At 35.0% G+C, this 23391-nt stretch overlaps 2 protein-coding genes and 1 long non-coding RNA gene across 11 annotated transcripts in view; 1 reads left to right on the top strand and 2 right to left on the bottom strand.

Moving 5' to 3' along the window:
- Positions 1-13510, bottom strand: part of Pez (protein tyrosine phosphatase non-receptor pez) — a 27467-nt gene extending 13957 nt beyond the window's left edge. For 2 of the 5 annotated variants that reach the window (XR_002543733.2, XM_022068296.2), the window contains exons 1-14: positions 13392-13510; positions 10729-10922; positions 10126-10301; positions 9113-9210; positions 8223-8293; positions 7452-7607; positions 6683-6771; positions 6190-6325; positions 4916-5014; positions 4162-4313; positions 2930-3095; positions 2443-2597; positions 1598-1766; positions 525-978 (exon numbers count right to left, since the gene is read on the bottom strand). Coding sequence is in view for 4 of the 5 variants with exons in the window: in XM_022068296.2 (XP_021923988.1) it covers positions 525-978; positions 1598-1766; positions 2443-2597; positions 2930-3095; positions 4162-4313; positions 4916-5014; positions 6190-6325; positions 6683-6771; positions 7452-7607; positions 8223-8293; positions 9113-9210; positions 10126-10301; positions 10729-10902 (2095 nt within the window). In the remaining variant the exon portion in view is untranslated. Of the gene's footprint in view, positions 1-524; positions 979-1597; positions 1767-2442; positions 2598-2929; positions 3096-4161; positions 4314-4915; positions 5015-6189; positions 6326-6682; positions 6772-7451; positions 7608-8222; positions 8294-9112; positions 9211-10125; positions 10302-10728; positions 10923-11798; positions 12002-12573; positions 12999-13053; positions 13249-13391 lie in introns of those variants that run through there. The other 3 variants (XM_022068298.2, XM_022068297.2, XM_022068299.2) reach the window with 3 other exon arrangements.
- Positions 13395-16754, top strand: LOC110831860 (uncharacterized). 2 transcript variants are annotated; one of them, XR_002543734.2, is made up of 3 exons: positions 13395-13533; positions 14114-14242; positions 16220-16754. It is a non-coding gene; the product is annotated as an uncharacterized LOC110831860 (long non-coding RNA). The 2 variants fall into 2 exon arrangements; XR_002543735.2 differs by having other exon boundaries at positions 13529-13578.
- BckdhA (Branched chain keto acid dehydrogenase E1 subunit alpha) lies at positions 14478-23391 on the bottom strand. Of its 4 annotated transcripts, none has more exons than XM_022068303.2 (9): positions 23258-23391; positions 20932-21117; positions 19366-19561; positions 18386-18547; positions 17846-17990; positions 16550-16753; positions 16297-16468; positions 15993-16087; positions 14478-15649 (listed from the first exon to the last, which is right to left on the bottom strand). In XM_022068303.2, exons 2-9 carry the CDS (start codon positions 21064-21066, stop codon positions 15568-15570), a joined length of 1191 nt encoding a protein of 396 aa, XP_021923995.2. In that variant the 5' UTR covers positions 21067-21117; positions 23258-23391; the 3' UTR covers positions 14478-15567. The 4 variants fall into 4 exon arrangements, with proteins under 4 accessions (XP_021923995.2, XP_021923992.2, XP_021923993.2 ...); XM_022068300.2 differs by having other exon boundaries at positions 20932-21136; positions 23258-23375; XM_022068301.2 differs by lacking the exon at positions 23258-23391 and adding an exon at positions 23004-23161.

Genomic DNA, 23391 nt, shown 5'->3' with positions numbered 1-23391 from the left:
CTTTCCAATGATCTGGTCTCTAGTTATAAGAATTCCAACCATACATGCAAGTTTTCCTTAAAAATCGGACATTTGTTCTATTGGGCACAAAATTCCCTGCATGTATAAACCCAAAAGGTACATTACCGACTTCACAAAAGTCTGCCACTATCTTTATTTACAGTTTATTTAACAATACTTTTTCAGTAGCTCAGACTATATAGGGTCAAATGAGAGGATGATAGTGAATGATGAATTTTAAAGGATGTAAAAAGAAGCAGTCATGGCCTAATTAAAGGTACCACCCTGACATTTGCCTGGAGGGAACAAGGAAAACCACAGAAAGCCTCAGTCAGGGCAGCCAGTCTCTGGGCCGAGACTTGAACCTGAGTCCTCCCAAATACAAAGCAGGAGTACTAACCACTCAACCACAATATTCAGTACTAGACTGTATCCTGAAAAATTACAAATGTGTTTAAGATCCATTTTAATATTATCCTCCTACCCATGTCCATTTATTAAAACATGAATTCTTAAATTGTTACCTGCCACTCTGCCATCAGCTGCCCATGGAAGTGGCACATTCTCATAAATAGGTTCAGGTACCCTGCCTGCACAATGTGATCCATTGGATACCGAGTTCACTGACTGATAGGGCATTGTGGTTGATCTAGGCCTGTTTTCCAAAAGCAATCCTACATCCCCACTTCCACCCATGCAGTAAACAATGTTAGGTTCTTCTGAAGCTACAAAGGCTCTATGCAGATCATCCAGATGTGGATGCTGCTGTTGAGTGTCCAATACAGCAGCCAAATTAGTGTAAGTACGATGTGATTCAGGATTAGGCAGATGCTGATGGGATGCCACTGCTGGATCAAGGTAATGATGCTGCTGCTGATGATGATTCATATGAAGGTGGCGATGGTGGTGGTGATGTAGTTGATGCCGGCCTGGACCGAGACTTCTAGATGATACCAAGTCTGGGCTGGATCCACTGACCTTAAAATACAAATAAATTTTAACACTTAAAAGAACAAGATGTACTAAGAACTTGTGATGCTGAAGCAGAATTGGAGGTTCTCCGGCCATGAGTATGAAGATGACTGTCTTCTGTGTTGTAGTGCCATGTAGACTGGTAGACATTTACTAGCATTTTAGAGATCACTGCTGCCTCCATCATCAGAATGATGAGTCTTTGCTACAACCCATCTTCTTACAATGCTTAGTTATTTTTATATGTATATTAAAGGTTAAAGGCAATATAAATTAATACTTATATAGCCTAATATATATCTTTGTGCATAATTTCTGTAGGAATACATTCACACAGCCAAATCTTTATTTTTAAGTTATCAAAGTTACACAATCAATATATGTTATGTATAAAGCAGGCTACACACGTACAGGTATACCTGTCAGGTATGCCTGAACAGACGCGCCTCTCAGGTATACCTCAACGTGTAGATGATAAAACTGTACCATGTGGACGCACTAGAGCATGAGGTATACCAAACAGGCATACCTGTTCAGGCATAACTGAAGGGTATACCTGTACATGTGTAGCCGGCTTAAGGCTACTTGCAAACAACCCCTCTCAGTAGCATACCAGATCACTTGCCTGTGGGTTAATAAATGTTGGCTGTGGAGGGGTCAGAGTTTTCGATGCAAGATCTGGAGTGCTGTTACTGCTTGGTCTGCTAATGGGGTATGGAGGTGGTGGTTTGTACAAATGCAAAAGCTGCAATCCCTGGATCATGTGGTTCTCCACAGTGTCCAATTCAGGGGTACTGGTAACAGAATGCAAAGGTTAGTGTTGCAACTCAGAATGATAAAATAGAAATATTCATTATGAGAAGAGTATGATTTTAGCATTATAAACACAAACTATTAATCAGCTTCAGTAAGCTAGGTGTTACATATTCAAACTTTAAACATCAGTATACTTATACTTAAAAAATCACCAATACCAGTTTCCTTAAGAGACAATTTAGCATTATATTCCAATTCCCATTTCTACCTTTCAAGTACTTGCTTTTCAAAATGTTTCCCCATCAAATTTCTGTTCACATTTCTCTCAATTGAGTCCATGTCCTGCCACTGTACACTTGATGTAATTACCCTAAAATATGAAGAGAAGAACATAACTGTTTCTTAAATAAAATTGTCTGTTTCCACTTTTATTATGTCCATGACGACATCACGGCAGTACAATCACTAACAAAATTCATGTTATTAGACATTCAGTTTTTAAACTCCTCACTCAGTAGTTTAATGCCTAAACATAACTAGTGTAAATAAACTCGTTAATCTATCAATATCTTTACAGGACCTCTTTTAGTCAGTCCTGTATTATATTCAGATAAGCTGATGTAATCTCATACAATATATCTGCCCAAGTCAGATGCACTAATATTGTACAAGATAAGAGTCAACAGTTGAACAGTGAAAGAAGAGTAATGTTACCTGTAGGTATGCATTGTTGGAAGCACTGCATGGGAGTTATGGTCCATACTTCCCTTCAGTATTTGTTGTGGTTGCTCATTCCTGGATTCCAGGTACAATCGTTCAACCTGTGTTACATCTGGGTAGTGCTTGTAATGGCCGCATGAATTGAGATTCTGTTAACAATTAAAGAGCTCTTTCATGCTGTGGTTTTACCTCATCTCATTCATATTATGCCTTGTCATTCACTGAAATCTAGAGAGTGAGCTTTCTTAATACATTTTACAATATTAATGAACATAATAAAATTCACAACACATCTAACATTCACACATTTCCATCATGTCTCCAAGCCTTCAAGTATCAATGGCCAACTTCATTATATTTATGTCATAACCAGAATATCCAAATAGCATAATCTTAAATTAGTTTCTCTAAATAACTGAAAGCAGCAGAAGGGCTAAACCCACAGATTCCACATTACCTGCAATGTCAATTAGCAACTAACCTCTTCAATGTGAGTCTGGTGTATTTCAGGTTGGCTGCTGTATAAAATTCCAACCTGATGGTTAGGCCTAATGTTTAAATTCCCTGAGGTCTGTCCAGCTCCACGGTATTTCTGCTGCATTGCTGTCTCATAATCAGGAGCAGGGCGGTATGATGGTAACAAGGCTCTGTAAATGAACAAACCATATGTTGATTGTTGTGTTTTAGGTTATGATGTTATGTAAACTTGTACATTATTACTGATGTTTCATGTTACTCTGAAAATGGAGGCAATACACTCTTCCAAAATGCTGACAGCCACCTACAAGACTATGTGGTGTGACAACCCAGAAGACCACAATCAATATCTTTATTGATATAACATCAAACTCTGAACCACGCAATACTGCTACTTTACTTAGCAATCAGTTAATGACACAGATTACAGAACAAGTAGATATTTATCATGAAAGTACGAGCAGAATCCAGAACACATACTCCTCCTTCATTAATTTCATTGGAACCAATAAACAAACAAAAAATGTTAAAATCCTGCAGGCTATGATACCTGGGAAAATAACTTTATAAAGAATTTTTTACATAAAAAACAAGCTATTGGATTAATTTTCAAGAGTTACATACCTGAAGTTGCAAAAATTAAACATTTTTCAATACACAACATAAGAAGAAACTACAGACTATGTAGAAACAAAATGTTTTACCTGAATGTTAAAGAGAGATCATTTACAAGTGTAAAATGCCAGAGAAGATTAAATTTATGGCATAAAAGATACATAATTTGTCCATTTTGACATATATAACATATATGTAGGCATGCATGTATGCAGATTATAAGCTGTAGTGATCAAGTTTCTATGGCATAATAAGAAATTAATGAAAGATAAAATTGTAAAGCAGAAAGATAGGTAACATACAAAGACAGAACAACAAAGAAAAGATCTGTGAAATTACGGATGTGGTTGGATGACGTGATTTACCCATATATATGACAAACAAATTCCTTTCCAAACATCAAAAATAAAGATGGTAAAAGAGAAACAACTCAAGATACCAAGGACAAAATGGAAAGATCAAGGAAGGAAAGACAAACAAATTAAAGTAGTGGGAGGACAGAGAAAAATGAAGACTGTATCTTCAAAGATGACCTACCAGGATGTAATTGTCAATGAAAGATGAATCCATTTTCATCAATCAGATCAAAGCAATAAGAAAGTACTTCTGTTTTGAATTTACCTAAGCCTGTCCATGTCTGCAGGTGTAGTAAGGTCAAGACAAGATGTGGACTGAGCTCGCTGTACTGCCGAAGGTGACATGCTCCATGCCACAGGCCCTCCACTGGTATCTCTGTTATCAAGATCTTCACAGCTCTCTGTTAAATGACGGTCCTATAAAAACACTCAAAACCCATGACATTAGACTCAGTTCACTTCTACTAAATAGCAGCAGGAAGAAATGGATTGTGAAGGTCTATGCTGATGATGGAGGCAGCAAGTAACAACATACAAGACCACATGATGTCACAACTCAGAAGACTGCAATCTTGAATGACCTAGTACTGTTTGAGTATTCAACTCAAGATGTTATGGTATGGCATGGACTGGAGAAATAAGAGACGGGCACAGAGTAGGGATAACAATACTGAACTGGATCTTCTTGTCTGTGGCTTATTTAACAACACAATCTGTGGCTCAGACTATATAACCTATGATAATAAGATGATTATGAATAATTAATTCAAAAACATATGGAAGAAAGAGGTAATATCCTAATTTAAGATACTATCCCAGTGTTTGCCTGAAGGGACTGAGGAAAACCAGAGCAAAGCTTTAATGAAGACAGCTGCTTCCATACTGAGATTTAAACTTCAGACCTCCCAAATAAAAAGCATGAATGCCAAGGGCTATGCTGTGATATCTGATTAGTGAAATGGATTGAAGCAGCTCAAGTTTATGTCCAGTATCAGGCATCTGTGTTAAGTCCCCCTTACCTCTAAGGCACCATGGAAGAGAGTTCCTGCCACGTGATCCTCTAGGTGTATGTTCTGTGATGACTCTGCAGCATGCTCATTCTGCATGTAGAATGTGTGCTGTAACATACACATTATTTATAACTGTAATATACCACGTGAATATCAAAAAGAATTCAGGGGTTCTGGTGGGGAAAAAAATTGAAAAATACTGGCCGCTTAAGACACTCCAAGTACACTTGATAGACACTAATATACATATTTTATGTTATAGAAGACTGCATAGTCTTTCTTTATCCCCTTTTCTGTCTCATAATTGGTTATGGATAATGTTACATAGAAAGAAATTTTCACTTTCGACACCATCAATCCAATTCCTCAATCAATATCATTATACATCCATACAAGCTATAAAACTTATTTTCTAAACAAATGTTTCCTTTACACCTGTAAAGAGCTATCTATTTAGTGAGAATTCCTAAACATTAATAATGGTTTTCTTTGATCCAGAAATATTAATACTAATGTTACCAAATAGCACTTCAAAAACATTAATGTCATATTCACATATTAAAGACGTGATTTTTTAAATCAATTATGCAGGTGTTCTCAGTGAGGACCACAAAACAATATCCATCTGTTATGGATGTGAAAAGACAGTAAAAGTAAACAAAGAATGCCTTAATTACGAGTTTGTCTACAAATTTTATACTATTAACTTCTCAAAAAATTATGGACACCTTACAGAGTCTACATTCAAAATGCATACAATTATATGGTACTTATATATCACAGTTATCAGTGATTTATTACCTGACAAGAGCACACGGATCAACCAGATCTCTTTTCATACATCTGCATTATTTAGGACCTGCAAGCTCACTCTACTGCACTATACTTAACTGAGACTGGCCTCCACCTTGTGAGATCAGGTGATAAATACTTGAATGTTTAAAACACTGGGTAGCTTACTTCAGTAAGACTTGCTGACTAACCATATACTCAGTGACTATAGGGTATTCAGATTTTTAAACAAGCAGGTGCATAATGTGTAAAGAACAAAGAGTAATCACACTATATAAGAAAAACTGAACATCATGTTATACTAATGACCACTACAGCTTCATATTCAGGAGGATCTGATTTCAAATCTCAGCCTGCCAGGGGGTGACTACACTGACTGAAAATTTTCTTGCCTTCTTCAGTCACATGACAATCATGATGACATCTGAAGTTATGTAAAACACAGTTGACAAAATACTGACAAATAAACCAAGAAACAATGTGTTATTTACCTGATGCACACACATCCTCCATACATATTTTGCTGATTCAGGATCAGTAAATTGGAAGTGAACTGTTTCATCTGGTACCTGACACTCTATACCAAAGTTTCGCTTGTGATTAATCACATTAGTTATGTCTTTCCACCTGTAACAAGCTTAAAATTCAAGACCACTGCAACACAAATGAAAGATAAACAATGTAATTATTACTGACATAAATTAGATTTCAGAACACATCAAACATCATGCTATTTTGAAGAGAAGTAATCTCCTTATTTATTACACTTGTGACATGCATCCACAATTTGCACTGAGACAGAAATGCTCAGTTACAAGATGACCCATCTACAGTTGATGCATCTTAAGAAGTATGGTATCCAAAACATATAATACATATTCTGTGAGTCTTTTCACAGAACTGTTCTGAAGGGAGAACGACTTTATTACTTTTCTTTCATGGAGAAATAAAACGAAAGCTAAGTTGCTAAATTATCTGACTCACCTGTAAAACTTTGAAGTCTGGTTATTTTCATAACAAACAAGTACTCCCATCAAAGACACCCCAATGATAACTTCAGCACCAGTTTCATCCTGCAATTGAGTAACTACATTATTTTCATCTGTAGTTAATGTCACACATCAATAACTTACTTACCCAACCGTAAGACCTCAGACATAATCCCATTTCACAGTATAAAAATCCAAGAAAAAATACATAATTTCATTACTCTAAGATAAAATTCTTAGCTTGTTATCCAGCAAAAATATAACTCTGTCCAATCTCTTCAGAATGGCTGTTTTATCTCACACATAGCTCTTCTGACAAAACTTCTACCTGATAAATGATGTCTTTTCTCCATCAATGCACAATGGCCTGTGACATACATTTCCTAGAGGCTACAAAACCATATTTGTCTCTTCAGTAAACATCACAGCCATTAACAGAAAACTTCCATCAAGCACAATTAAAGAATGAAATGATTTGTAAAGCACACCTCTTGCTATGATGTGGTCTCACATGATAATTATTAACTCTTGAAAAGAATAATATAATTCATACATACAAATGTTCAATATTAGCACTAACACCATATACAAGTTTCATGGTACACCTCAGCTGCCAAATGTCAATTTTCCCAGAAATAACTAAACAATGTTTATTCTTTTTACAAATTTTGTTTTTCATTTGCAGAAATGATATTATATTCATTTAACACAAATAACTGCAAGGACATTTATAATTTAATAAAAACAGCAACAAAGATACAAACTTTGGCTTCAAATGTCTCTTGACCATAGCCATCCAGTTGCTGTGCTGCTAATATGTAGTACTCCTCTGCTGTTCCTTGGGACAAGCCACCTAGAGCTGCATGCTGAAGTATCACTGCCTCTGTCAAACTTTCCAGGTTGCCATCAGATGTTAAGTGCTAGCATACCACCAAACAAAGGATACTTTTAATCAACAATAGGGAAAAATGTGGCATTAGCGATAGTTACAAATAATCCAGGTTCACAAAATCTAGATTTATTTCCAAGACTTTAAAAAGACTAAAATTAAGACTTTTTTTAGTCATGTACTCCATTGTTAGGTGAAGAAAAAGCACAGACAAAATAAAACATTAAAATATATAATGGCTGATAAAACAATAACAAATAAGTTAGGAAAAGTGTACATAGCATAGCAATTCTGGCACATTCACTCCTTTATCATCGCTAGGTTTTAAAGTTGTAAATACACTAACTTTTGATGTTCTCTTACAAATAATGAAAAACAGTTGGGACAGATGAACAAGAACCTTCAATTTAAAATGTAATCAAAACCAGTCCAATAGTTCTCAAATGTCAAGACAAACATCAACTCTCCTGCAGCAACTTCAACACCCTCTTCGGAGAAAATAATTTGTAGAAGTCCCCTTCAGGAACGAATATCCTTCATCTTTTGTATATTTCCTGTAAAGATTCCATTAAAGTACTCTACTGATTGCTTACAGTATTCTTCAATGGCATACTTTTCTATGATAGAATTCCAGTATTTTAAATACCTTTGGAAACAATGCAAAATCCTTTAAGTATTCTGCAGTATGCCGTTCCAAATCATGATTCCCAAACTCAGCTGTAACAATTACAGACAAATATTTATACACTTTTCATCAAAGACAGAAGAAGAAAAATATCATGCACTTTTCTTAAAATTTTATAGCAGTTAACTAACCTAAATGATTTAGGTTCTACTGTATTCTGTTCTTGGGTATGCTTCATGATCTTAGATTTTCCTAGATATTTTCTGAATGTGACAATCAATCCACCTTACAACAATCTACGAAATGCATCCATCAGAAGTATGAACCTGACTATAACAGGCAGAACATGTAGTATGGAGGAATGAAACAAAACCCAAGTCCATGAAACAGAATCCTTCTTGAAAAGCTAATACTCGGTCAGTTATTAAAAAAATTCACTGCTTTTATAAAACCTGAAGGTATATAATCATGTTCACAACATCCAGCCAGTGGACCATATCTTCAGCCAGATGAATTCAGTCCACAAACTCACATACTGAAGATGGCCATCAATACTGGGATGTTGCGCCATATAGTCTTTCAGAGGTGCTTAGAGCCTTCATCATCAGGGTGATCAGGCACTCATCAGCCTGATGATAAGGGCAGTATGCATATCTGAAATATGGGTTAATTTCTACATGATTATATGGCATAACATACCTGAAGACATTTATCATCATACTTGCTGTGAGAACCTGAAATTTCACTTAACTTGCATACTATTTCTTACATACAAAATTTTGTTTAAGGAAATTCTCAGATAGTAGATCCTTGTAATAATTATCAATAATAAACAGATATTTACAAATGCATATGCTTAACAATTTTCGTGCATCTATTTACATAACAAAACAAATAACCTTTAATCTTACCTTGCATGCTATAACTTGCTAAAAGCACTGCTTGTTTAGCATCACAGTTCATCCGACCATCAATCACATCCTTCTTAAGCTGAAGGAAATAGTGATACCTACATTCAAAACATTACATCATAAGCTGAATTAATTTTAATAAAGGAACTGTCTAAATTTATAACCTAAATATAATATAAATATGCATTAATTTAACTAGTTTTAACTACTGATACATTAAATTCTGTAAATGTTAACTCAACAGCTTGTACCTGTGAAATACTTTAATTAATCAACATAAAAAAGATCATATACACATTTGGTGGACATACAAAAATCCCTCAGTGCACCCAATTTCGAATCTCTCTAGCTAGGACAATTCATTTAACATCACAAAACAACATTTCAAATCTAGTGGCATATATCATGCTACTGCCATGTTGTTGTGATTTAATGTACCAAGACATTAATTTATTTTGTTTATACTTATAATTTTGATTAAATTATTTTACTTTATTGTTGTACATACTTTTGACTAATGAAAACTATAGAACCTTTTCATTGTCACTAAAATGTCAGTAGGTGTGCATTAGCCTATGTTTATATGTCTGTTGACATCTGGACAACCATGCAATGCAAATATATACCTCTTTCCTTCAAAACTTATACTTCATATCATAGACATCAGTTTCTTAAATTTGAACAATTCCTTTGGCCATTGGATTTCATCAAATAAGAAAATATTACCATTAAATTTTTGTATAATTGATAAGTATGCTTTTCTAAACAGTTAAAGTGGTCCACATATTATAGTAGATTAACAAGGTTTTTTATATCATTCAACATTTCATGGCTGGACACTTCCTTATATTTCAAAAAGCATGGTCACTTTGGGAAATGAATGTCCATAAAAATGACCACAATAATAACAACAAATCACTGCATTTAAATATCTCATTCAAGGAAAGTTGTCCAAACCGTGTAAGTAAGCTGCCTGTTTTTAACCGTGATTTATGTACATTTTACATAATTACCTTGTCATTTCATCGTTCAGCAAGTTTACCCCTGAAACATAGTACATAACACGTAGAAACAGGTTCTGACCCCGAGCATGTTTATCGAGCTGCCTCTTAAGTGGACGATCCATTTCCACCCATCTTGGAAGAGGCTGTGCATGGCGTGATAAATAACGCAACCCAAAAAACTCTGGCTGAAACAACCATTTAAATAAACAAATAAACCAAAAGGTAAAACACACACCTGCTGTAACAAATTCCAAGTGTGTATTACATAGGTGTAATGTACAAGAACACTTCTTTCACCATTTCATATTCGTTTATTGCATGCTGCTGACCAATCACCCCCTACTAGTGCCAAGGTTGAGAATGGGTAGGAGTAGGAGCTATACCTCCTCGCCCCTAAGTGCCAACATTGGCATGTAACACGATTCCTTTATTTTACTTTTTATAAATAAATCATTAAATGATAACCACATCTGATGAATCAATATATGACTTGTTAACAATTTCTGGGCAGTCCTATAACATTTATTTCTTCACATCTAAATCGCATTTCCCTTGAATTATATTTGTAATGTCACAGACACATGTACTAAGGTTATCAAGGCACCACCTCACCTGCTGCAAGCCAAGCCTCTGGCATACATTGTCAAGGCAATCTCTCCCACTGCTCTCGGCTGATAATGTGCATTCTATGGATGTTCCATCCAGTAGTTCCACACATATTACAAATAATGACTTAGAAACAACATTGTACTGACGGCTCTTCTTCAAACGAAGCTTGAAAGGCATATTCCACGATGGGCATTTATCTAAAACAATCCACATCATACACTTACTACTCAAAGCACAGCTTATTATTCAAACATTTAAGAAAAATACATATTGGATAAGGTAAGAAAACAATACCTTCTTAGAGTACTGATATACTCTGGCATTTTATTCATATTGTGAATCGTTACCAAGTAAGAGTTCATATCAGATTAAGAGATTATTCCCTAAAGACATGAATGCAATTAAAAGTTACAAACATGAACCTGTTAGCTTTGCCATGTCATCTTGTTCCACAAGCAAAAACTCAAAAACTATTGAATTAAATCTCTAATTGGTCAGAATTAGGGATTCTCCAGATTATCACATGTTATAGTATACTGGCTATCATATAATCTAAATAAATTGGATTTTATATATTTATAATGCAGTAAAATTTGTATACAAATTCAAAAATTCACAAGAAAAGTGCAGGTAAATGCACAGCAGAATATGCCAATGTGATAGAACCTAACCCACAAACCAATACTGACAGACGTGACAGCACCAATGCTAACAATGAACATAAGGTTCTGTATCCAACCCTGATAAAAATAGCAATGCCAACCTAACCTAAACTAGCCTTAAACTCTACTGAACGGAATAGTAATAAACTGAACTTAACATAAGTCTCAACGATTCTAAATAATTCTATGTAAATCTGAAGAACTTCTAGAATCTCTCTGCAGCTGTAAACAGCATTTCACTGACACAATCAAAGCAAATGTCAATACAACACAACATAAACTAATCAAATCAATTCCCAGGAATATTAAATAGCTACTGAAATATAAATTTCTGACACATTTTCACTGTGCTAAACATTCACTTAAAAGATTGTGCTTATAATACATCAGTGATTATAACCCTATTCTTACCAGTGACCCCTTAATTTGATGACATCTTACCATCCAGCAAGAGAATTAAACATGTACAGCAGAAAAACATACTGCACAAAGTGTACCAACTGTCAGACACAACACTCATTACATTTAAACTTAATAAGTCAATATGAACATTCAGTAACTGCTAACATACCTTAACCAATTATTTTTAAATTAATATGCAAATGTTAAACTGATACATCTATTAAAATACCACTTATTGTCCACAATAACAATTCTTTAATACATATATTTTAAAATTATTATTATATATATATATATATATATATATATATATATATATATATATATATATATATATTACAGTAAGAACAATGTATTTTGTATTTATATGACTGAATCTTCAAACTCCTAAGATATGTCACACCTGCTAGGATAACACCTGAAGATCCCCTAGAGAATAACAACCAACCGAGACAAATTCCATTTTGGAACACATATGGAAACTATGACTCCATTGTGTGAAAAATTATATCAACCAAAGAGAAACCCTCGCCACCTGCTCTCTATGCTGACATTGCCACCACAATGATAGATCCAAAAATAATAAACAATATATTTCAGAAACTCATGATTCTTTATACAAAACGTCAAGAAAATCAATATTTCACCTAAATAATTACAGTTCTTCTTGGCAAGACTGAACATGAATGACACATCTTACCAGTGACTGACACAGGCACTATATAGATAAATAATTCATAAACAATAACAAAACATAACCTAGTCACAATGTAGCATAACCTACGTTTAATGATAATTTATTCTATACTTTCAGCCTCTGTTCATGACTCTCATAGCTACAGACTTCAGGACACTGGGAAGACAGATACAGTGTATAATGGTTTCTGCCAATACATTCTGAAAACTCTACAGACGCAGATAACAACCAAACTTTGCACGACACATGAACCACCATTTTAAATAGATAATTATAACACATTGACACAGGAATTTGAATTTTGCCCCACGCTCATCAAGGAGTTGGTCTTCATTATATATAACCTTAATCGCATTGGCCATATAAGAAAAAAGCATTAAGTTTTCACATATTTTCAAAGTGTAATACATTTCAGTAAATTATAATATAAATGATAGATGGTAGATGGTTTTATTACGTTTCTGTACAATATTGTGTAAAAACATACTTTAAGGATATTAATACAACAAAATACACAGTTCTATAAGCAGTACGCAAAGAAAATCTGTAAGTTGTATTAATAAAAACCTTTAATTTTTATCAAAATATGCTACCGATCATAACATTTTTCTCGACCAACCACATTGAACCATTACAAATAAGGACTCAGTGAAAAATTTGATACTATTCAAGACCCTCCTGCCATACTTGTAAATGCCAAAACCTGATAATAATAAAAAGTTCAAATGAAACTTTTCCAACGTAAAACAAACGGGGGAAAAAGGAAAATCAATTTTTATTGCTGTAAGTACAATGAAACACTACCATCGTTGCCATTTCCTGAATTACATTTGGCTAGCGTGTTTACTACAATCTGAGAAATAATTAGGAAACACCACAAATGAACAATTATATATAGTACTTACCTGTAACACAGAGGTTTTCATAAAATTATGCGTGAATCATATTAATTACACAGCATCAAACTGTATTCTTATGCCACTCAAGATATTTATAGTTAAGTTTGTCAGCCATGATAGCAAAATATAGCTCCAAGTGGAGAAACAGGTATAGTACAATCATAGCTAACATTGAATTCAATTTCAAAGACGTGTAAGTTTCTTCTATTAACTACAACTTTAATATGTGAAATATGTAACACAATGTAATTAATTTAAAAATTTGTACTTTATTTACAAAATAGAATTCGTCGTGTATATATAATTTAAAATTTAATTTGTCCAAGCCTGTAAAAAACCTTTCCAAAGCTGTCGAAGCGTGTCTAAAAACTGGCCGAACCTGTCAATTATTTGTGTAAGCATGCCCAAACCTGTCCGAAACCTAACCTAACCCAATCTACTACTGCTGCATCTCATCCAGGCCCAGCTCCTAAGAGGTCTCTTTCCTTCAGATTCATTACATTTTTGTATGAATTTCTCAAATAACTCATGAATTTTGAACACAATAAAATCAATTAAAATTCTTGAGTCAATCAGCATGCTGAATTTAAATTAATCATATTATATGGAGCCGTCACAGTGGCCACGGAGTGGGGCGTGAGCCTTGTGCCACTTGGTCACTGGGACCTTGGGTTCAAATCTCACTCAAGGCATGGATGTTTGTCTCTGTTGTGCTGTCCTCTGTACAGGTAGAGGCCTTGAGATGAACTGATCACTTGTCCAAAGAGTCATACCAACTGTCTATAGATCAAAGGCAATGAAAAATTTGGGACCTGCAGTGCTCAGGCACTTCAAGAACAGGTCGTCAAAGTAACAAAGTAAGTATATCATATGGATGGTCAGCTCTTTTCATGGTACCTAGAAGTTTTATTTTAGTTTATAAAATAATCAGGTTCATTATTTCAAACACAAGTTAATAAGTCTGCATTCCAAGTGGCAATATTACAAAAATTTACATTTGGTACATATGTATCCAAACTAAGAGATTCTATGTAACACATTCTTGACAAAATTATTTGTTTGATATGTATGTGAAATTAACAGCCTTCAATGTCTGCAGTGACTTCAGTTTTATTTTAATTAATTCTTAGTACAAAATTTAAAAAATTTGTACACAGTGTGTGCCACTGATCACGTGCATTCATTCGATAATTTAAACATACCAGAAGCAAAATTCATACATTCATACTACAAATCACATTTAACAAGATTAATACATACCAATATAACAATTTACAAATATTTCAAACTAAAGATTTCTGTAAATCGTATCAAAAATAGTGTTTTACCTCTAAAGTTCATACAAACATAAGATAATGATATTCTACAGATGCACATTCAAGTTTCAATCACCACAAATAAAAAAAACATAGTAAAATAGAAACATGACGAAATATCACAACATAACTGGAATGTCCTCTAATCAAGAAAAATGAAGGCACTATATGTTCAGCAAGTGAACCAGAGAAATAAGCATTACTCAAATAGCAGCAGAAAAGGTTTTAGGGATTCACATGAATCAAGAAATACTGAGGGTACCAATACAAACTATTTTTATTGTCGTCTTCTGGTTGTATATAAACATTATGAAGGAAAATTCAACCCTGAAAGAAGACCATATAATACAAAGGTGCAAGATTTCAGGTTCTCATAGCAGGAAGCATGAAGATGGCTGTTTACTGTGTTGCTACACCATGTAGTCTGGTATGAGTCTACTGAAATTTCAGAAATGCTTGCTGCCACCATCATCAGGACACTCATACCCTGATGTTGGAGGCAGCAAGCACCTCAGAAACATCAGTACACTTCTACCAGACTACATTGCACAACAATTCAGAAGGCAGCCATCTTAATACAAAACGAATTCCAGTGACACGAAAAAATAGCAGTAAAGACTACCCACATCCACGAAAGGTAAAACTGGAATGGAAAGGTCAAGCCTACACTGATTTACATAAAAATTCTACATACATATTTGGATATGTAACATATTATGAAACAAGTTAGACATACCACTTAAAGTTAATAAACCCACCCACCCAATATGAAATTACTGCTCTCTTCTCTCTTATTCCTACTTAATGCCACACAACAAATTCACTCTGCAATCTTGTCCTTGTACTGGTTTCAAGATGTAGAGATGTCAGACAGGATTCATATATTTATCCACTGGATACTTGTCCCTGTACTGTTCAATATGAGCTTCCATGAACTTCATTTGCTTCCTGTACAAAAACAATTAAATGAATAACACACATTAGTTTCTATAAAAAAAGCACCATTAAGTATAAAGTAATGAAGACATAAGTTGCAGTGGAGATATAGCAATACACAACCTAAACACTGAATGGAGACACTTGATCAGCCAGATGTTTTAATCCTGGCATGATGACATGAATGGGATTATACAACAGGAATGAGATGAATACAAAAGGAAAGGTTATGGGGAGAAGGAAAACAGACATGGCTTTGCAAAGTGGCAATCTATGAAAGCAAAAATTCCAGTATACGGTGATGATGACAAGGTTCTTGTGCACATATTTATTTACTGGTACTCATTATACTTACACGAGCTGGGATGGCATGTCATAGTATACATCACGAAACATTTCCTTCCATTCTGGTTTAAGAACTTTTTCTGCTCTTGCCAATGACTTCAACACCTTCAAAACCAATACACATATATAGACACACATACACATAATGAAAATTTTAATAGAGGATAATCTACATCACATGTGTACAAAATTGCACTGTACTTTTAGCACTCACACCTAACTATTTGGATTCAACAGTTACAGAAGACTGGTTGGATATGTGGGAGACAAAAAGACTGCTGCATTTAGACAAGCTCAGATCAGCTAATTCTTACATTTTTCCTTGTTTCCTCCTTCCAGCTACATTCCTTTGAGTCATTCCACCACCCTTTCATCTCTAAATATCGTCGTAATCTGAGGATTGGAGAATCCAAGCTGTCCCTCTGCTTCACCTCATCAACTGACCTATATGCAGTACTATCATCTGACGTGCTGTGATGACCAAGTCTGAAAACCCAAGATGACTGGCTGAACTCGAAATTCTTTAGTAATTACTGATTTCTACTTTATTATTTAGAAATTATGTACCTGTATGTCATAGCTTCTATTAGGACAGGACGGTTTTCTGCAAGTACATATTCACGTGACACCTTGGTAGCATTATACACAGCCAAAGCATCATTTCCATCCACTCGAATAGTAGTAATACCATAACTTGGACCATGGCCAGCAATTCCATCTCCTCCATATTGCTCATGGGTTGGTGTAGATATGGCATAACCATTGTTACGGCTGAAACAATGCACAATAAGCTCTATTTACTGGTTAATTTAAAGATGTATGCCAATTATGAGATAGCATGTTTGTTATAAGAGAGGGGTACTGAACTTTTGTAATCATCAATTTCCCACTGTCAAGGTTTGTTATGTGATCAAAATGTGAAGTTCCTGTCACCTCTTGACTGTAATACCTTAGAGAAGAGTGGGCTTCCTATGTCACATTTCCAGATCTGCAGAATTTCCCATGTATAATATTTTCACTCTGTGTATCTTACAACAAAAGTTGTATACAAAATTAATTAAGCCAGACATAACTGGAAATGAAAATGACTATAAACCAGGAAACATGACTAATGCACTTGCAATATCACTGAAACATTTAATAGGTGATCTTTAAAAACCTGTACTTCAGATAAATGTAAAACTCTGTAACTGCAAAGAAAACCCACTGAATCAAATACAGTTTTATATAGATGGATGTAGACATTATAAGAAACATTTTGTAGAAATGTGAATTAACATACTTTGGTAGAAACTTTTAAAACAGTTGCCCCATATAACAAACTAGAATTTAAAAAAACCATTAAATCAGTGTGTGTGCCAGATGGTTTAAATGTTACCATCTTATTTTTTGCACCACATGATGATTTCATTTACACATCACATATTCCACATTAATATATGAATTGCTGAAGATGAAGTTGCTTGTTTTCCTTTAATTTATATTAATATTTAATAGAATAGGTCTACTTAATATGAGGTAAAAGATGTGACATATATTGTTATGCATCATATGATTTCACAGTTGAGAAGAAATGTTAGGTTTTCAAACCTGCACTTTAAGATTTTAAGTAATAACAAACATACATTGATAAATGATTAGAAATATATGAACCAGGTGTTAAACTAATATCACAAGCTTATCAGGTCTGAAGGTTAACATATGCTTTCATGAAATACTTCAACAAATAGCTTATATGATTATAACTGTAAAATATTTGAGCAAACCAGGAAACATGAAAACAATGCAAGATAAATTACATATAAACAGGAGGGTTGTGCATACTGAACGGCTATTCATATGGGCTTCAAGTCTGAAACTAACCAAATGAATATCACTGGGCACTTCAAAGTAGATGCAAAATTGAATGCAGCATGTGCATCACCTTCACTAGCTGCTCCTTCGCCAAAATATGTTATCACACACTGGCCATTCTTTGCAAGTTTGTAGGCATATGCAGAGCCAACAGCTGGGGACAAAAGTTCACATTATTATTAAATTTCTAGATATTTTCTGTACATGATATATTGTAAAATTCAGTTAACTACTGCCTCTATCTTCAGAGTAGAAGGCCTGGTGGCATAACCTGGAAGACCATAAACCAGGATTTTTCTCTGCTCCATTGGAGTCTCCCTTGCTTGAAATAAAAAGTCTGGCAACACAGTATGACCATTAGTTGGCTAATAAAGTGCTTTTTACTGTCTGGGAACATGCATACCATGTACTGAAATAAAAGATAGCACCTAGTTTTCTACTTTCCTGTCTTCAATTGTTTAATCACAAACTAAAATATGTTCTACTTGCTTTCAAAGTGATATAAGCTGATTTATAATAAAAAAAACAATTATTTTGCACTATAATTACCTTGAGGCAATTGAGTAGTAAGTGGAGATGAAATTGTGACAAAATTATGACTCTTGGACCCATAATGAAGAGGCATTTGTCGACCTTTTCCTTTGTCCTCACAATTTCCAAAACATTGATTTATACATTGGTCCACTGAAAAGCCTCTCCACATCAGCACCCCTATGGGAAATAAATGTCAACATACATGGAACAGATAGAACAGCATAGTGTGTATAAGTTCTTAGACAAAGCAAAATGCTTCATGAAGATGACTGCCTTCTGCCTTGTGGTCTGGTAAAAGTTTAACAACATTTCAGAGGTCCTTGCTGCTTCTATCACCAGGGCGATGAACAAGATGTTGGAGGCAGCAAGGACCTCTGAAACACTGGTAAACTTCTACCAGACTACACAGCCCAACAACCCAGAAGGCAGCCATCTTCATACCCACCACTGTGAAACCTGAAATCATACTTTGAAGCTTCACCTTCAAAATGCTCCCCTTATAAAACAAGAAATTTTTAAAAGTCACTGTTCTTCATCTAATGGTCTATACCACAGTATGTCTATAAATATAAATGTGAAGTTGCTCCTGTACCAAAGAGCAATGACATAAAGACATACAGAGGGCATGCAGATATGAAGATTGTACTTGCACAATATACACACTGGTACCAGATGGATGTAAGCAAACAACTACACACCCTGTTCACATCTCCCCAGAAAAAGGCACTGTGTAAAAGTCCCACTAACTGAAACATAAAGTTCAGATCATACTGAAGGAATATTTCCTACCTAACAGTACAGAAATGACTATGTCATAGTTTTAAGAGTGTATTGTAGGCAGATACATGTTTAACCTTATGCCAGAATAATTATAATTATAATAATAAAAATGCGTTCATACATATAATAAACTCTTAAAAGTACTACACAGTCACTTTGCACAATTACGTACCTCAGTATTACAGGAAACATGATTAATTTCAAAAATAGTTTACCTGTTTCCCGATACTGAGCATAAACCAGATCATTAGAAGCAATAGCTCCAGCACTTCCAATTAATGTAGCCTCTTCCCCAAATGATGTCATGTAGAATGAGATGCGACCTTGGCGTTGAGATTCATACAAAATGGTGTCCATTGTATTTAGTAGAATCATTGTGCGATACATCTTTTCCACAAAGTCTTTCTCCAACTTAAAAAATAATGGGATTTATATTTATTACAATATTTGTAACTATACTGTTTATGTATAAATTATAATTTCTGAAAATCAATTAAAACAAACTAACTTTCAGATATATGCTCTCTTACTTACACTGAAATATGTAAAAATAATTAAATTACTTGTTTACAAAAGTTACATGCAAAGAAATTCTGAAGAACAAAAATGTAATTAAATATATATCTTCCAAAATGAATGGAAATTTCAAAACAGCAACTGCAATTAGTCACACAGTCTACGCAATCCTCTACACATGGTCCCCTAGTGACAATCTGTAAGTAATCCAATACATAAGCTAGCTGAGATTTTCAACATATTTTTTTACAATTGTGTGACTATCAATATAATATAATCAGAGAACATGTTCCGCACCATATCCGCGAGGTCTGAGGCATCATGCATCAGACAGGCGATACGGAATGCGTGCTGGTTCGGGTCTCGGGGGAGAAGAAATTTTCTCATGAGCTTTCGACCAGTGTATGGGACCGGTGCCAACCCAGCATCGTGAGGCAATTGGGGAGCTACAATAAGTAGCGTAATCCGGTCAGGAAAGCTAGCAATGGCTGGGGGTTCGTCGCGCTGACCACACGTCACCCTATATCTGGTTGGATGATCATTCACCTCTGCTTAGGCATGTGGACGTGAGGCCAGCAGTCAAGTTAGTCGGCTTTGGCTCTCTGGAGCTGTTACACCACGGATTTAATTAATTTTAATCAGAGAACATAAGTAACAAATATAGAACAGTATTACAGAAACTGATGGTTTATCTATAACAACAAAAGCCTGCCACTATACATAAATCAAAACCTGCTCAACCTAAGGTCATAACGATTGCAAGGGTGGGTGAGAATAGTGCACATCTGGATGGGCAATATCATCACAGGAGGTTCCCCCAAGTCCACCCACCCATTTCTATGTGCAGAAACATACATAGATCTTCATGCACACTTCCTATTACTGTTGCCTGAGCTAAACCAATGCTGGAATGTGTAAACAAATTTTAGTGAAACTCACCAACACCAAATTTCATTAAAATAATTCAGTGGTTCTCAAGTTGTTACACGTAGACAGATATACCAAGACTACTAGGAACATTTCTTGCAGCTTTAGTTGCAAACACATCTAAAAAGAGTTCAAAACTATCTTGTTTGGTTAAAATTTTAGTAGAAATGTGAATATATAATTTTAATGAAACCTTTTCAAAAAGAGAAAAGGATTAAATACAGACCTATATTCCCCAAAAATGGTCTTCCCAGTGAAAACATAAAGAATGTCATACTAAACACATATATGAACTGGCTGTTTCCATTTAAAAAAACTGTATGGAAGTCTTCACAAACCTGAGGTTCATCAGGATTCAGGACACAACCTTCTCTGTCCATGACTCTGTAAATCGGAATTCTGTTGTATGAAAGAGGATGAATTAATTCAAGCCTTTCTGTCCACTGAGACTGAGGTCCAGGAAATAATGGCATATCTACATTTGGCTTTAAATTTACTGAAGATGTGCCAACACTGCAAATTTGCTGCAAAGAAAATAAAAATCTATAACTAATTAACTAACTAACTAGATGGCTTACCGAACCTGAAGATTCATCACTGAATTAACCAAAGCCCTCCACCGGACACTGTCCTGGGCCAACAAAATCCAGTTTCCTTCAACTCCTATCTCCCATAGATCCCGCCTGAGATTATCCTCCCATCTACATCTAGGTCTCCCTAGCAGTCTCTTCCCTTCAGGTTTCCCAACCAGTACCCGGTACACACCTCTTGTACCATCCATGAGTGCTACATGCCCAGCCCATCTCATTCTTCTTAACTTAATCACCCTGACTATACTGGGGGAGGAGTACAGATTTTTAAGCTCATCATTATGCAGTTTTATCCACGCCCCATCGTCTTCCCTCTTAGGCCCAAATATCCTCCTCAACACCCTGTTCTCAAACACCTGCAATCTGTGTTCCTCCCTCTGAGTGAGAGACCATGTTTCGCACCCATACAAAACAACAGGCAAGATCATTGTTTTGTACACTTTAATTTTCAGGTTCTTAGAAATCAGACGGGAAGACAAAATATTTTGAACTGAGAAGTAGCAAGCATTTCCAGAATTTAATCTCCTCCTAACTTCCTCATGAGTGTCATTTTGATTTGTTATTGTTGTTCCCAGATATTTGAACTTTGTAACCCTTTCAAAGGACTTATTAGCTACCCTAAGATAATTTTGCCCGCCTGTCTTCTGATGACGAGATACTAACATGTACTTAGTTTTTTCTGAATTTACTTCTAGCCCCACCTGCCTACTAGCCTCTAGTAAAACTTCTGCATTCCTCTTTATTGTATTCATATCGTCCCCCAATAAATTAACATCATCAACATATGCCAATAGCTGATGTGTTCCATTCAACTGCAAACCCTCCTGCCTATCTTGGACTTTCCTGATAGCATATTCTAGCGCAAAGTTAAAGAGCAAGGGAGACAAAGCATCTCTTCGTTTTAGACCGTTCTTGATGAAGAATGTCTCAGATACATATTTACCTATTCGAATTTTGCTACAGGTTTCATTTAAGCACATTTTTATTAGACTCACTAGCTTCTTTGGTATACAAAATTCAATAATAATATTATATAACACCTCTCTCTTCACAGAGTCATAGGCTTTTTTAAAAACTATAAATAATTGATGTACGATCCCACCGAACTCCCATTTTTTCTCTAGTATCTGACGAATGCAAAAGATCTGATCAATTGTTGATCTGTTTCGTCTGAACCCACACTGATGATCCCCAATAATTTCATTTGCATATGGGGTTAATCTTGCCAAAAGAATGTTTGATAGAATTTTGTATGAGGTTGATAGCAGTGAAATTCCTCGGTAATTACCACATTGTCTTGTCCCCCTTCTTATGAATAGGAATAATTATGGATTCCTTCCATTGTTGTGGCATCTCTTCCTTATCCCAAATTAACTGAATAAGCTTATGGATCCTCATATAATGTTAAAAAATAGGTTACTACAAGAATGCAGACAAGGAAATTGCTAATCTTGTTGAAATCCAGCAATATGGAAGAAACACATTATTTACTATTCCATCAATAAATTCGGTAAATACGAGTTAATGGTTTTATTTTAAGTCAACTGACTTAAATTGAAATGCAAGCTGTAGTTGGTTACTTAATTGATGAACTGAATCATCCGCTGAGGTTATGTTGAACCTGAATAAGATGTGATTGATGTACAATAAAGAAGAATGCAGGTGTATGTTTTATGGCATACTTTGCAATTATTCTTAAAATGTGTAGGTTCTACGTATCGATCATTTGTCCATGTATGAAGTTAGAATAGTACAGAAATCATTTATTCCACATATTTGTATAAACCGTGTTCAAAGTATAACGTGAATGCATAACACACCCTTCTTATCATACCAATCCGCGCGCGAATATTATTAACTAGACCTCTACATTTCCCCAACACCATTATGAAAACAGCACTAAACACATCACAAACAAAACCAAAAATAATACAATCTGATGAGCACAATCGAATGAGAACTATCGACTATTGTTCGACAATTAAATCATTTCATACTGTACAATCGAATGAAATCTTCTTCTTTTGATGCTACTGTGCGTTTTCGGCCTATTAAATCCATTTTTAGGTTTTACCTTCTGAAGAATTCCTGCTTTCCATTAATTCGATTGCTGCAAACTACAGAATTATTCCACATTGTATATATTCAGCTCGAATTCAATTCCGCAACCTGTTGATCTATTCGATTGTTTACAAACAAAAGAATTAT

This window comes from Zootermopsis nevadensis, unplaced genomic scaffold (genome assembly GCF_977971745.1).
Source record: "Zootermopsis nevadensis isolate Lab colony 2312 unplaced genomic scaffold, Znev_1.0 Znev_ptg000002l, whole genome shotgun sequence".
In the NCBI taxonomy this organism is placed as follows: Eukaryota; Metazoa; Arthropoda; class Insecta; order Blattodea; family Termopsidae; genus Zootermopsis; species Zootermopsis nevadensis.
Note: the sequence above shows the minus strand (reverse complement) of the source record. Positions and strands in the feature narration are given on the sequence as shown.

Coding starts and splice junctions, on each gene's coding strand:
- BckdhA (XM_022068300.2), bottom strand. CDS start 23,319: ATGTGGAATAATTCTGTAGTTTGCAGCAATCGAATTAATGGAAAGCAG. Junction 16,469..16,549: donor ATAGAAGCTATGACATACAG/GTACATAATTTC, acceptor TTGGGTTTTCAG/ACTTGGTCATCACAGCACGT. Junction 15,650..15,992: donor GACATGCCATCCCAGCTCGT/GTAAGTATAATG, acceptor GTTTTTGTACAG/GAAGCAAATGAAGTTCATGG.